The 15,338-nt window shown below is 36.6% G+C and overlaps 1 protein-coding gene and 1 long non-coding RNA gene across 5 annotated transcripts in view; both read left to right on the forward strand.

The window, feature by feature from the left end:
• Window positions 1-15,338, forward strand: part of PTPN2 (protein tyrosine phosphatase non-receptor type 2) — an 84,908-nt gene that overhangs the window by 9,171 nt on the left and 60,399 nt on the right. For 3 of the 4 annotated variants that reach the window (XM_045459646.1, XM_045459644.1, XM_045459645.1), the window contains exon 2: window positions 14,798-14,888. In XM_045459646.1, the coding sequence (XP_045315602.1) occupies window positions 14,798-14,888 (91 nt within the window). Of the gene's footprint in view, window positions 1-14,797; window positions 14,889-15,338 lie in introns of those variants that run through there. The other variant, XM_045459647.1, reaches the window with a different exon arrangement.
• LOC123588532 lies at window positions 5,343-6,681 on the forward strand. Its single transcript, XR_006707898.1, has 2 exons — window positions 5,343-5,885; window positions 6,146-6,681. It is a non-coding gene; the product is annotated as an uncharacterized LOC123588532 (long non-coding RNA).

Here is a 15,338-nt window from a genome sequence, read left to right on the forward strand (position 1 = left end):
ATGCAAGTGAAATCACACAATGTTTTTCCTTTGTGTCTGGCATTTCACTTAGTATAATATTGTCAAGGTGGAACTATGCTGTAGCCTGTTATCAACTTCATTCCTTTTTATGGCTGACTAATATTTTTTTGTATGTGTATACCACATTTTGTTTCTCCATTCATCTGTTAATGGACATTTAGGGTGTTTCCACCTTTTGACTATGAATAATGCTGCTGTGAACATGGCTGTGCAGATATCCATTGGAGTCCTTATTTTTAATTGTTTTGGATTTGGACCCAGAAGTGGAGTTGCTGGATAATATGGTAATTCTGTGCTTAGCTTTTTGAATAACTGTGAACTGTTTTCCTTAGTGGCTGCAACATTTTACATTCCCTCTAGCAGTGTTTGAGGATTCTGATTTCTTCATATCCTCACAAACACTTGTTATTTTCCATTTTTAAAATTATAGTCATGCTAGTAGGTATGAAATGGTTTAGATTGCATTTCCGTAATGACTAAGCATGTTGACTATCTTTTAAATGTGTTTATTGACTGATTGTAAAACTTTGGAAAAATGTCTATTCAAGTCCTTCACTTTTTTTTCCAAGACTTCATTTTTTAAGAGCAATTCTAGGTTCACAGGAAAATTGAGGGGAAGATACAGAAATATCTCACATACTTCCTGCCCCCACACATGTATATCCTTCCCTTTATCAAAATCCCTTGCCAGAGTGGTATGTTTATTATAATTGATGAGCCTACATTGATATATCATAATCATCCAAAGTCCATATTTTACCTTGGCGTTCATTTTTGATGGTGTACATTCTGTGGGTTTAAACAAATGTATTTGAATCCAGCATTATGGCATCATACATAAAAACCCTGTGCTCTCCCTATTCATTCCTACCTCCTTTTCCCAACCCCAGCAACCACATTGATTTCTTTTACTGTCTGCATAGTTTTGCCTTTTCCAAAATGTCATATGGTTGGAATCCTGTAGTAAGTAGCTTTTTCAGATTGGCTTCTTTCACTTAGTAATATGCGTTTAAGGTTCCTGTGTGTCTTCATGGCTTGATAGTTCATTTCTTTTTTTTTTTTTAATTTTTAAAAAATGTTTATTTATTTTTGAGAGAGAAAGCATAAGCAGGGGAGGCACAGAGAGAGAGGGAGACACAGAATCCAGAACAGGCTCCAGGCTCTGAGCTGTCAGCACAGAGCCTGATGCAGGGCTCGAACTCACAAACTGTGAGATGATGACCTGAGCCGAAGTTGGACGCTTAACCAGTTGAGCCACCCAGGCGCCCCGATAGTTCATTTCTTTTGAACACTGAATAATATTCATTTGTCTGGATGTACCATAGTTTGTTTATCCCTCACCTGCTGAGGGGCATCTTGGTTGCTTCCAAGTTTTGGCAGTTATGAATAAAGCTGCTATAAACATCAGGTTTTTGTGTATATGTAAATTTTTTACTTCTTTGGGTAAATACCAAGGAGTGCAGTTGCTGGATCATATGGTAAGAGTCTGTTTAGTTTTGTAGGCCAAAACAGCCAAACTTTTTTAGAACTATACCCTATTGGTGGGAATGCAAACTGGTGTAGCCACTCTGGAAAACAGTGTGGAGGTTCCTCAAAAAGTTAAAAACAGAACTAGCCTATGGCCCAGCAATTGCACTACTAGGTATTAATTCAAAGTATAAAAAAATACTGATTTTAAGGGGCACATGTACCCCAGTGTTTATAGCAGCACTATCAACAATAGCCAAATTATGGAAAGAGCCCAAATGTCCATTGACTCATGAATGGATAAAGAAGGTGTGTGTGTGTGTGTGTGTGTGTGTGTGTGTGTGTGTACACACACATACACAATGGAATATTACTCAGCCATCAAAAGAATGAAATTTTGCCATTTGCAATGACATGGTTTGAACTAGAGTGTATTATGCTAAATGAAATAAGTCTGAGAAAAATACCATATGATTTCATTCATAATGTGGTATTTAAGAAACAAAACATGAACATAGGGGAAAGGAAGGAAAAGTAAGATAAAAACAGGGAAATAAATCATAAGAGACTCTTAACTATAGAGAACAAACTGAGGGTCACTGGAGGGGAGGTAGATGGGGGTGGAAGGATGAGTTAGATGGGTGATGGGTGTTAAAGAGGGTGCTTGTTGTGATGAGCACTGGGTGTTATATGTAAGTGATGTATGAATGAATTCTATCCCTGAAGCCAATACTGCACTATATGTTAACTAACTTGAATTTAAATGAAATCTTGGAAGAAGAAAAAAAAAACAAAATGGCTGTACCATTTTGTATTATCACCAACAATGAATGAGTTACTGTGTTTTATGTCCTTGTCAGCATTTGGTGGTGTCAGTATTCCAGATTTTGGCGATTCTAATAAGCGTCTGCCTATTTTTATGTTGTTTGTCCTCTTGTTCAATGGTAGGAGTTCTTTGTATATTGTGGTTATTAATCCCTTATCAGATATATGATATGCAAATATTTTCTCCCAATATGTGTTTCCTTTTAAGTGTATATTGTTACTTGATGTTCAAAAGCCTTTAATTTTGATGAAATCCTATGTATTTTTTTGTTACCGTGTGCTTTTGGTATCACGATTTAAGAAACTATTACCATATCCATGATTATGAAGATTTTCATTCCCTGTGTTTTCTTCTAAGAGTTTTGTAGAGTTAGCTCTTACATTAGGTCTTTGATCTGTTTTAGTTAACTTTTGCATATGGTAATGGTCCAGTTTCATTGTTTTGCTTGTGGATATCCATTTTTCCCAGAACCATTTGTTGAGAGATTTTCCTTTCCACACTGAATGATTTTGGCCTGCTTGTTGAAAATCAAGATCTGAGGGTTTATTTCTGAATTCTATATCCTGTTCCATTGATCTCTGTGACTGACTTTATGTTATACCACATTGATTTGATTACTATAGCTTTGCAGTAAGTTTTGTAATTGGGAAGTGTGTGTCCTCCAACTTTGTTACTCCTTTTCAAGATTGTTTCGACTCTTCAGAGTCCTGTGAAATTCCATATGAATATTGGGATGACTTTTTTCATTTGTGCAAAAATTGTTGCTAGTATTTTGATAGCGATTACATTAAATTAGTGTATCACTTTGGGTCATTTTGTCATCTTAGTATTTAAATCTTCCAATCCATGAATATAAGATGTTTTTGTATTTATTTAGGTTGCCTTTAATTTCAGCTGTGTTTTGTATTTTTTAGTATACAAGTCTTTCATCTTTCTGGTTACGTTTATTGCTAAGTATTTTATTTTGATTTTATTGTAAATGGGATTATTTTCTTAATTTCCTCTTTGAATTCATTGCTACTCTATAGAAATACAACTGATTTTTGTGTGTTGATTTTGTGTTTTGCAGCTTTGCTGAATTTGTTTATTAGCTCTAACAGGCTTTTTTGTGTGGGCTCTTTAGGATTTTCTACATAAAACATCATGTCATTTGTGAATAAAGATAGTTTAACAGCTTTCTTTCCAATTTGGATGCCTATTTATTTTATTTTATTATTGCCCAGTTGCTCTGGCTAGAACTTCAGTACTGTGTTGAATAGAAGTGGTGAAAATGGGGGGGTGGGGTGGGAGGGCACCTCGCTGGCTCAGTTGATAGAGTATGCAACTCTTGATCTGGGGGTTTATTAGTTTGAGCCCCGTGTTGGGTGTCAAAGATTACTTAAAAATAAAATATTTGAAAAATAAATTAAATTAAAAAAAAAAAAAGTAATGAAAGCAGGAATCCGTGTCTTGTTTCTGACCATTTTTCCTCCTAAATAACTGCCTGCTTTTATGATACTGTTTGTTGAGTATCCTATACCTCTCTCCTTCCTCTTCCCCCCATTTGCCATCTTTGTAATTTGCAAAATTCCTATATGTGTGTATTGGGTGGATGAAGCATGAGCAAATGCCTGTATGAGCTGATCTCTCTGCACTTGTTCATCCCCATTTCTTGTATTTTCCTCTCTTAAGCACCACAGGTTTTGTGTTGCTTATACTTCTTGTAAGATACCAGTTATTCATGTTTTCATTTATGTTTTATGTACCTTCACATCTTTGTGACTTTGCACAAGCTGTTTTTTCTACTTAGACATGTCATTCCCTACTTGTTTACGTGGCATACTCCTGGTCATTGTTCAGGTTTATTCATGCACTGTGATCTTCACTCCCCCAGGTGAAAATAAATCCACTTTCTGTGTTTATTTATTTGTGTATTCTTTTTTTAGTTTATTTTTGAGAGAGACAGAATGCAAGTGGGGGAGGGGCAGAGAGAGAGGGAGATACAGAATCTGACATGGGGCTTGAACTCATGAACCAGGAGATCATGACCTGAGCCGAAGTTGGATTCTTAATCGACTGAGCCACCCAGACAACCCTCTGTTTATTTTAAATGTGAGCATACTTTTCTTATGGTACTTATTAGGCTGGCTCCTTGATAGTCTCATGAAAATTCTCAAGTTTGATTATAAAAAAAGAGAAAGTCATTAGATACAGTTGTACAAATAGCAGTAAACATTGGCAGCAAGAATAGTGATAGATAATGATAAGTGGACATAATTTTCCAGGTTCTTAATCTCATTCAGTAGAGGCTTTTTGTTGTTGTTGTTCTTATTTATCATTGAAATGACCAAAATACAGTGATAAGAAAAAAATCTACATTATTATTTGACATGAGAGAAGGGTCCTACCCATATATTTGAGACTTAGAGGATTTTTTTTTTTCATTTTTATTGAGAAATCACTATACGTTTAAGGTGTACAGCATGATGGTTTGATTTCCATGTATTGGAAAATGATTACAGTAGGTTCAACTAACATCCATTTTCTTGTATAAATCCAATCAAAAGAAAAGAAAGGAAGGAGAAAATTTTCTTGTGATGAGAACTTTTAGGATTTATTGTCAACATTTCTCTGTATCACACAGCAGTGTTAGCAATAGTTACCATGTTGTATTACCTCCCTGGTACTTATTTATCTTGTTAACTGGAAGTTTGTATCTTTTGACCACCTTCCTCCAATTCCGAAACTGAGGGGATTTTGATAGTAAACAGTGTAAGCATCCACAAAAACTTGGGTAAGAGCTGATGCCTACGTTTTCTGTGAAGATGAACAAATGTTAGGCATGTGAAAAATTCAGCTCCTCAGAGACTCAACGGGGTGCCTGTGTGGCCCTGACTGGTTCCTCGACTCTTGGTCAGAGGTCATGATCTCAGTTTGTGAGATTGAGCCCTGTGTCAGGCTCTGCACTGAGAAGCCTGCTTGGGATTCTCTCTCCATCTCTCTCTCTCTCTCTCTCTCTCTCTCTCTCTCTCTCTCTCTCTCTCCCCTTCCCCTGCTTATGTGCACGAGCTCTCTTTCTCAAAATAAATTAATAGACTTAAAAAGTTTAAGACTCACTAGCAAAATAGTGCAAAATACCAAGTTAGCTTGACAAAAATCTCTGCATTTGGGAAAAAGATTTTTAAACTGAATATTCTGAGAAAGCATTTAAAACACATAAAGGTCTCAAATCTTTGTGATAGGCAGTTCTGAAAGAAAGACCCTGAGGTGATACAATGACCAAAGAAATAATGGAAGAATACCTCTGAGCTGAAGAAAGCCTTGAATTTCAAGATCAAAGGGGACCAGAAAGTCTTCACCAGGAATATATTTAAAAAGCAGGAAAACCTGCATGAATTTCTGCATGCATCCTGATGACTTTTCTAAGTATTCAGGATAAAGAAAAAGCCCTGCAAGGTAGAAAAACAAGTAATCTTTAGAGAAGAACCAATGACATTTGCATCAGACAAATGCACTCTGACATTGGATGCCAGAAGATAATGGAGAAATGTCACCCAAGAGCTGAGAGAAATGGAATAGGTGTAGAAAGTAGGTTTGGGGGGCGCCTGGGTGGCGCAGTTGGTTAAGCGTCCGACTTCAGCCAGGTCACGATCTCGCGGTCCGTGAGTTCGAGCCCCGCATCAGGCTCTGGGCTGATGGCTCAGAGCCTGGAGCCTGTTTCCGATTCTGTGTCTCCCTCTCTCTCTGCCCCTCCCCCGTTCATGCTCTGTCTCTCTCTGTCCCAAAAATAAATAAACGTTGAAAAAAAAAAAATTAAAAAAAAATAAAAAATAAAAAAAAAAAAGAAAGTAGGTTTGGGCAGTGAAGCCAAATACAATCTAGAGTTAACGCTAAATAGTTATAATTATACTTGTAAACCTTACTTAAATGATAAATATTTTTGAAATAATTGCACATGTTAAAAAATATGGATGCAAAGTTCTAGCTTATTTCAAGAAGATTTGGGGGATTGAGCTGTAGGAAGAGAGAAGTGAAACCTATAGCAATTGTACTATATATTTACCAGTAGGGATTTATTAATAAATATTTTCACATTAATAGAAATATATAAGTCCAAACATGCTTTTGCAAAATTTTAAGACTAATTCCTGGTAAAATAGGAATGGTGCTTTTACTTCTAAATTACTGGAAGTAAAGAGGAACAAAGAAAATGTGATTAATACAGAAAAAAACGGGGAAAAGGAAATAAGGAAGCGTAACATAGAAAACAGCTAATCATTTCTGGGTGAAAGAATAAATCAAGACTGCCATTAAAGACTAGAAAATAATGAGATGACACTATTCTAAACTTAGAGGATTTGAAGTTTAGAAGTTTGGACAGTCTTTAAAGTAAGAAAAACAAAAAAGAATATTAATGAGCTAAGTATTGTATTCAAGCTAGAAGAATGATAAAATGAAACAAAGCTTTAGAAGGGCAGATTGAATACACAGGAAAGGTAGAAATGAATGAGTAAGCATTTCCTCTCCCCTTCCAAATAGGTAGTTCAATTTTACCTATGATTATAGCCCTAAAACTAATGTGTCATCGACAGATATTATCTAGAGATAAAGTATAAAACACCATTCCCAAATTTATTCTGGGGATATAAAGAATTAGTAACACTATATATACTGTTATATAGTGTTACATAGTTATATAGTGTTACCATAGTAACAGTATATAGTAACACTATAGAATTCATCCTCATTGATTAAAGGACGAAAAAAAAAAGTGTAGTCATGTTGAGATCAGTTAAAATTAAGCAACAAAAATTTTTTGAATACTTAAGAATATACTTAGGAAATGTGTTGGGTTTTACAGTTGCACCAAAAACCTTAAAATACCTAGGAATAAACCTAACCAAAGAGGTGAAGGTCTATACACTGAAAACTATAGAAAGCTTATAAAAGAAATTGAAGAAGACACACACACACAAAAGAAAAGTATTCCATGCTCTTGGATTGGAGGAACATACACTGTTAAAATACTACCTGAAGCAATCTACGTATTCAGTGCAATCCCTATCAAAATAACACCAGCATTCTTCACAGAGCTAGAACAAACAATCCTAAAATTTGTATGGAACTAGAAAAGACCCCTAATAGCCAAAGCAATCCTGAAAAAGAAAACCAAAGCTGGAGGCATCACAATCCCGGACTTCAAGATGTATTACAAAACTGTAATCATCAAGATAATACGGTACTGGCACAAAAACAGACACTCAGATCAATGGAACAGAATAGAGAACCCAGAAATGGGCCCACAAACGTATGGCCAACTAATCTTTGACAAAGCAGGAAAGAATATCCAATGGAATAAAGACAGTCACTTCAGCAAGTGGTGCTGGGAAAACTGGACAGCGACATGCAGAAGAATGAATCTGGACCACTTTCTTACACCAGACACAAAAATAAACTCAAAATGGATGAAAGACCTAAACATAAGACAGGAAGCCATCAAAATCCTTGAGGAGAAAGCAGGCAAAAACCTCTGACCTCGGCTGCAGCAACTTCTTACTCAACACATCTCTGGAGGCAAGGGAAACAAAAGCAAAAATGAACTATGAAAAGCTGCACAGCGAAGGAAACAGTCAGCGAAACTAAAAGGCAACCGATGGAATGGGAGAAGATATTTGCAAATGACCTATCAGATAAAGGGTTAGTATCCAAAATCTGTAAAGAACTTATCAAACTCAACACCCAAAAAACAAATAATCCAGTGAAGAAATGGGCAAAAGACATGAATAGATACTTCTCCAAAGAAGACATCCAGATGGCCAACCGACACATGAAAAAATGCTCAACATCATTCATCACCAGGGAAATACAAATCAAAACCACAATGAGACACCACCTTACACGTGTCAGAATGGCTTACATTAACAACTCAGGCAACAACAAATGTTGGCAAGGATGTGGAGAAAGGATCTCTTTTGCACTGCTGGTGGGAATGCAAACTGGTGCAGGCACTCTGGAAAACATTATGGAGGTTCTTCAAAAGATTAAAAATAGAACTACCCTATGACCCAGCAATTGTACTACTAGGTATTTATCCAAGGGATACAGGTGTGCTGTTTCGAAGGGACATATGCACCCTGTTTATATATAGTAGCACTGTCAACAATAGCCAAAGTATGGAAAGAGCCTAAATGTCCATCGATGGATGAATGGATAAAGAAGATGTGGGATATATATACAATGAAGTATTACTCAGAATCTGAAAGAATGAAATCTTGCCATTTGCAACTGCGTGGATGGAACTGGCGGGTATTATGCTAAGCGAAATAAGTCGGTCAGAGAAAGACAAATATCATATGACTTCACACATATGAGGACTTTAAGACAGAGAACAGATCAACATAAGGGAAGGGAAACAAAAACAGGGAGGGGGACAAAACATAAGAGACTCTTAAGTATGGAGAACAGAGGGTTACTAGAGGGGTTGTGGGTGGGGGGATGGGCTAAATGGGTAAGGGGCATTAAGGAATCTACTCCTGAAATCATTGTTGTACTATATGCTAACTAATTTGGATGTAAATTTAAAAAAAGTAAAATTTAAAAAATTGTATTAAAGAAAAAAAAATGGATTCTACCAGAGCAGTAGGTAGTGTTCACATTTAAGCTGCTGAACAGTTATTTAGTGCTATAAATAGTCCCAAATACTATGCTAAAGATTTTTCTCTTAAAAGAATAAAGTTATTATAAGAATTGGAAAAAAAAAAAAAAAAAGAATGTGCTTTTTACCTTGTTGGCACAGGATATCTCCTGCCCATTTCCACCCCTGACCCCTAGTGGCAAAACCAGTACCCAGGGCAGGCAGACGTGAGAAGGACACAGGTCAGCAGAGCCCTTTTTATCTGCAACCCAGCCCAGCGATTTCTGCTTGTTCTCTGGCTGGAACTGTGTCGCATGACTATTCTTACCTGTATTGGAGACTGGGAAATACAGGTTTTTAGTTGGGCTAACTGTAAGTTGGAAAGTAAAATTAGGAACTTTGAGTAAAAAAGAATGGGTATTGGGATAGGCAACTAGTATGTACCTCTGGAGCTGCTTTTTAAGTATTGGATAGGTTCTGTGTTGAGTCGACTCTAGTCTGGCATGGTGAAGAAAAAGAAGTATTAGGGGTTCTAGTCTTCCTAAATGCACTGAAATTAAAGAAAGGTAAAGAAGAACAAATAATAACATTGGAAATGAGAGAATGGACCCTGTAAGAGTTATGTGGTTTTTTATTTTAATTAACTGAGAAAATAGAATGTATTTGTTATGAATATATTTCTTAACCCAAGAACTTGGCTGTTTTATGGTGTTTTGTAAATTAAAATTTCTTCCCTACCTCTATACTTGGGGCTCCATCTATTTGATTTTTTTTTTTTTTTTGGTAACATCAGTAATGATTTGTCACAGTGTACACAAATAAGTGTGTTTCTTTAGGCTAAAAATTGGAATCAAACTGACAGATAAACTTAACTGTGGAAAATAGGTTTAAATTTTTTTTAATGTTTTATTTTTGAGAGAGCGCGAGTGGGAGCAAGTAGGGGAGGGGCAGAGAGAGCAAGACACAGAATCTGAAGCAGGCTCCAGGCTCTGAGCTGTCATCACAGAGCCCAACATGGGACTTGAGCCCACGAACCTAAAGATCATGACCTGAGCGAGATCATAACCGACTGAGCCACCCAGGTGCCCCCGGAAAATAGGCTTATATGTATAACACAAGCATTCAAGAAGGGCTCATATAATGGAGGGACCCTCTGTGCCCAATAAAAAAATTTTTTTTCTTAATTGAAGAAGTTCTTGATATAATCCAGATAGCAGTCCCTTATCAGATACATGATTTGCAATGATTTTTCTCCCATTCTGTGGATTGCAGCAACTTTTCAATCTGATTTTAAAACTATATAGCATTAGAACTGATATTATACTACTATTTATTAGAATTTTAGTTTATTTTAAAGTAATATATGAACTCAAGAATATATAAATATATGGTTTAAAACCCAAATGGCACAAGAAGTGCCCAATAAAAAGGAGTTAAGTTCAATTTTTTTTCAACGTTTATTTATTTTTTGGGACAGAGAGAGACAGAGCATGAACGGGGGAGGGGCAGAGAGAGAGGGAGACACAGAATCGGAAACAGGCTCCAGGCTCTGAGCCATCAGCCCAGAGCCCGACGCGGGGCTCGAACTCACAGACCGCGAGATCGTGACCTGGCTGAAGTCGGACGCTCAACCGACTGCGCCACCCAGGCGCCCCAATAAAAAGGAGTTAAAAGGACAGGTTACTTTGGAAAGAAAGAGGGGCAGGGTAGGGGGAAAGCCTTTAGCTATATCTGATTTATGGGGTTTTCTTTTTTTAATTATGTAAGTTTCAGGTGTACAACTTTACTGTTTGACATCTGTGTACATGACAAAGTGATTACCACCACAAGACTAGTTACCATCCATCACCATGCAGTTGGCCTCCTTCATCCATTTCACCCACCCTTAAACCCTCTTCCACATAGGTAACCTCTAGTTTGCTCTCCGTATCTGTGAGGTTTTTATTTTGTTTTGTTTTTATTTAAAAAAAAAAAAAATTTTTTTAACGTTTATTTAGTTTTGAGACAGAGAGAGACAGAGCATGAAGGAGGGAGGGGCAGAGAGAGAAGGAGACACAGAATCGGAAGCAGGCTCCAGGCTCTGAGCCATCAGCCCAGAGCCTGACGCGGGGCTTGAACTCACGGACCGCGAGATCGTGACCTGAGCTGAAGTCGGACGCTTAACCGACTGCGCCACCCAGGCGCCCCTATTTTGTTTTGTTTTGTTTTGTTTTTAGATTTTACACGTGAGTGACTCATACAGTATTTGTCTTTCTCCTGTGACTTATTTCATTTAGCATACCTCAAGGTCTATCTATGCTGTAACAAATGGCAAGGTTTCATTCTTGTTTATGGCTGAGTAGTAGTCCATTGTTTTATTTACATATATTTCACATCTTCTTTATCCTTTCATCTATGAATGGACGTTTAAGTTCTTTCCACATCTTGGCTATTGTAAATAATGCTGCAATGATGTGTTTTATTCCTTTTCTAAAAAGATTTGAATGAGATACTCAAAAGTGGCAATAAATGTTTAATTTCACTGATGGTAACATGAATGTGATATATATTTTTGTTTGATAGCTTTCATTATTAAAACAACTCTTTAGTTACATAAATCTGTACCCTTCCCTAGATGTTCACTTTTCCTCCCTGGAAGTTACTAACTTCTCATCTTCTTCTAGAAGTATTCAGTGTATTCTCAGGCATATATATGTTTGAGTGGAGTGCTTCCTCCCCCCATGAGAGCCTATTCTTTTGTACTTTCTTTCACTACACAGTGTATCTTTGAAATCCTGTCATATCACTGTAGCACTTAGTGTCCTTTTTCCTGATTCCCATGTATTCTGCTGCGTTGGTGCATTGTGATTTATCTCCCCAGTTCACTCCTGAAGGACACTTAACATTCTTGCTAATTTTTCACTGTTATGTACAGTGCACATCCTTGTGTGTACATCTTCACACATACCTGTGTGGCTGTGTGATATAAAACCCTCCTAGAGGATAAGGAGGGTGAATCAAATTTATGATCTTATTAAATCATTCTCACACATTGTATCTGTGTACGTTCTGTCAGTCATGTATGAGAATGCTTCGTCACTCTTATCTGCATAGTGTTTCAGAATTTTTTATTCTCACCAATTTGTGTCTCTACAGTTGATACAGAAGAGCTATTAACAGAAAACCGTGTTTTAGTATTATTTCATATTAATATTTTTTATGTTACTAACTTGCAATATGAAATTATTTGTACTTTGTAGTGTTTCAACTCTATAAAGTGTTTCAGATTATGCAAATAAATATAAGCTGAGACCTAAGTGTTTAATTTTACATATAAAATTTATTACTTAATGTTTAAGAATGTTTATAATGTGTGGAAATAGTTGACACTTTTTCATCTTTTCAGCTAATTACAAATATTTGTTAATCCGTTCATGGAAAAGTATTTGAAACTGAAAGGTAGTATTTCTTTTTATTTTTTTTTGAAAGGTAGTATTTCTAGCCAACTTTTTTTTTTTTTTAATGTTTATTTTTTAGAGAGAGACAGAGTGCAAGTGGGGAGGGGTAGATAGAGAGGGAGACACAGAATCCTAAGCAGGCTCCAGGCTCCAAGCTGTCAGCACAGAGCCTGATGCAGGACCTGGACCCACAGACTGCAAGATCATGACCTGAGCTGAAGTCGGATGCTCAACCAGCTGAGCCACCCAGGCACCCCTCTATCCAACTTCTTATATGAGATTGTGTAACTTTGGTACTAAAACTGAATAAATAACATGCAAATAGAAAATTAGAGGTCAGTTTAACTTAAAAACATAGGTGCTTACATTTTAAATTAAATAATGATGGTACATCCAGACAGTGGAATATTATTCTGCACTAAAGAGAAGTGAGCTATCAAGCCATGAAAAGACATAGAGGAAACTTGAGGTCATATTACTAAGTGAAAATCTGTTAATTGTAATTTAGCACATTACCAGAGTAAAGGAGAAAAGCTATATGATCACTTCCATAAATGTAGGGAACTCATTGAATACAATTCAACACCCATTCATGATAAAAAAATGTTTAGTCAACTAGAAGTTGAAGAGAAACCATCTTAATTTGAAAAGGGTATATCGATCAGAAACCCAAAGCAAATGTTGTGTTTAGTGGTTAAACCTTAGAGGCAGTTGTTTACAAATCAGGGGAAAAAGTATGTCTATTTGATATTGATTAGGCAGTCCCAGCCAATGAAATTAGATAAGTAAGGGAAATAAGAGGTGTGAATAAATAAGAAATATGAAATATAGGGAAGAGACAGAATGATCACTATTTGGTTATATTGAGAAATTCAGAGTCACTACAAAATAATAGAGAGCTCAGCAAGATTGCTGGATGAGAGAGAAGCATTAAAAGTCCATAGAAACAATTGTGGGGTGTGTGTGTGTGTGTGTGTGTGTGTGTGTGTGGCAGATTGCATTTTCCAAAGTAGCCAAACCAACATACATTCTCTGCACACACAGTGTGACTGAGATTTCCTCCCACTGAGAGGTGGTCTGTGTTTCACTACTCTTTGCATCTTAGAAGGCTCAGTGGGTGAAAATACGAACTATAAAGTTACCTGTTCTGGGGCTGGTGGCATATAAGAGGGTGTGGAACCCACAGTAAGGTCATTTGCTAAGTGACTTCAATAATTTATTTATGCTTAATTTATAAAATTATCTGGTGCCTAACTTAAAATGCTTTTTCTCACATGTGATAGTGTGACCAAAGACCCAATTAATTTTTGCTGTTAATGCACACTTTAAAACAATTTTTTAATGTTTATTTTTGAGAGAGAGAGAGAGAGACAGAGTGTGAGTGGGAGAGGGACAGAGAGGGAGGCACAGAATCTGAGGCAGGATCCAGGCTCTGAGCTGTCAGCATACTTAACCGATTGAACCACCCAGCTGCCCCTCACTTTTTACCAGAATTCTCAGAAAAAACATATTCTATTTGGGTGAAAAAACAAATTGGGTGATACACCAAATAGCTGAGTGCCTAGTGCAGCTGTGTCCTCACAGAATTTCTTCCATTGTAGAACACAGAAAACTGTAAGGGTCCTAAAATGAGCTTCTGGCCTAGTGGTGGTTGCTAAGCACTTATGGCTCTAGAAATAAAATTTGAGGATATTTCTGGACTCAAAGTAACAGTAAAGTGGCATAAAGATGAAGAAATAGATTAAAGGTTTTTTTTTTTTTTTAATTTTTAATGTTTATTTATTTTTGAGAGATAGAGTGTGAGCAGGGGAGGGGCAAGACAGAGGGAGACACAAAATCTGAGAATCCAGGCTCTGAACTGTCAGCAGAGCCTGACACGGGGCTCAAACCCACAAACCATAAGATCATGACCTGAGCCAAAGTCAGCTGCTTAACTGAGCCACCCAGGTGCCCAAGATGAAGAAACAGATTAAAGTTTTAAGGTAGAAACTCCAAAATAGAGATGGGTATTATTGAGAGTTTAGTCAGAAATCTGAGTGTGATGTGTTTAGCCTAGATAACCTCCATTGCATTAGTTCTGTATTACATAACGTGTTTAAGGTTACTTGTAGGGGTTGAATATTGCATGGCAATATATAAATTCATCAAGAGCAGAGACTTTGGTGCCTGAACGACCTTTGTTGTCCTGCTACTTACTGGTTTTGTGACCTTTGACAGATTGTTTTATCTCTCAGAGTCTGTCATCCCTCACAGGGATAACTGTTCCTACCAGTGTTGTCAGAATTGAAATAGATAACGTAGGCAATGTGCTTTGTGTTGTACTTGGCATATCATAAGTGTTCAATAAATGTTACTTTATACTGGCTGGGAAGGTATCTGTTTTGCTATATACAATTTAAGAGGAATATTAAAATATATTTTTGTTATTTTAAGGAAATTCGCAATGAGTCCCATGACTATCCTCATAGAGTGGCCAAGTTTCCAGAAAACAGAAATCGAAACAGATACAGAGATGTAAGCCCATGTAAGTATTTGTGGTTTTGTGTGCATGTGTATGTTGGTTTGTTTTAGGCAGGTTACGGTGAAAAAGTTTGGGATAGCGTTGATAAATACAGTGGTTTTTTTGCATATTAACATAATAAACGTTCTTTAAGGAAAAATTTCAAGGTCTAGAATAGAAGGAAGGAAAACTGCTCATAATTCATCCTTCAAACACAGCCACCGTTACTTTGGTGTACTTTCTACTAATCTGTTTTTCTTATGCATAATTTCCTTTCTTTAAAATAATTGTAGTCATATATGTGTGTATGTGTATTCATAAACATACTTCCTTTTCCTATTATTCCGTAGGCTTTGTAAGTTTTACTTAAAATATTAATCAGTATTGTTTGCTTTTTTCCCCAAATTATAAAAGTTGTATGTACTCACTGCAGAAAACTTTTAAAACAGAAATATGTAAAGGAAAAAAACCCAT

The sequence above is a fragment of the Leopardus geoffroyi genome, chromosome D3 (assembly GCF_018350155.1).
Source record: "Leopardus geoffroyi isolate Oge1 chromosome D3, O.geoffroyi_Oge1_pat1.0, whole genome shotgun sequence".
Taxonomy (NCBI): domain Eukaryota; kingdom Metazoa; phylum Chordata; class Mammalia; order Carnivora; family Felidae; genus Leopardus; species Leopardus geoffroyi.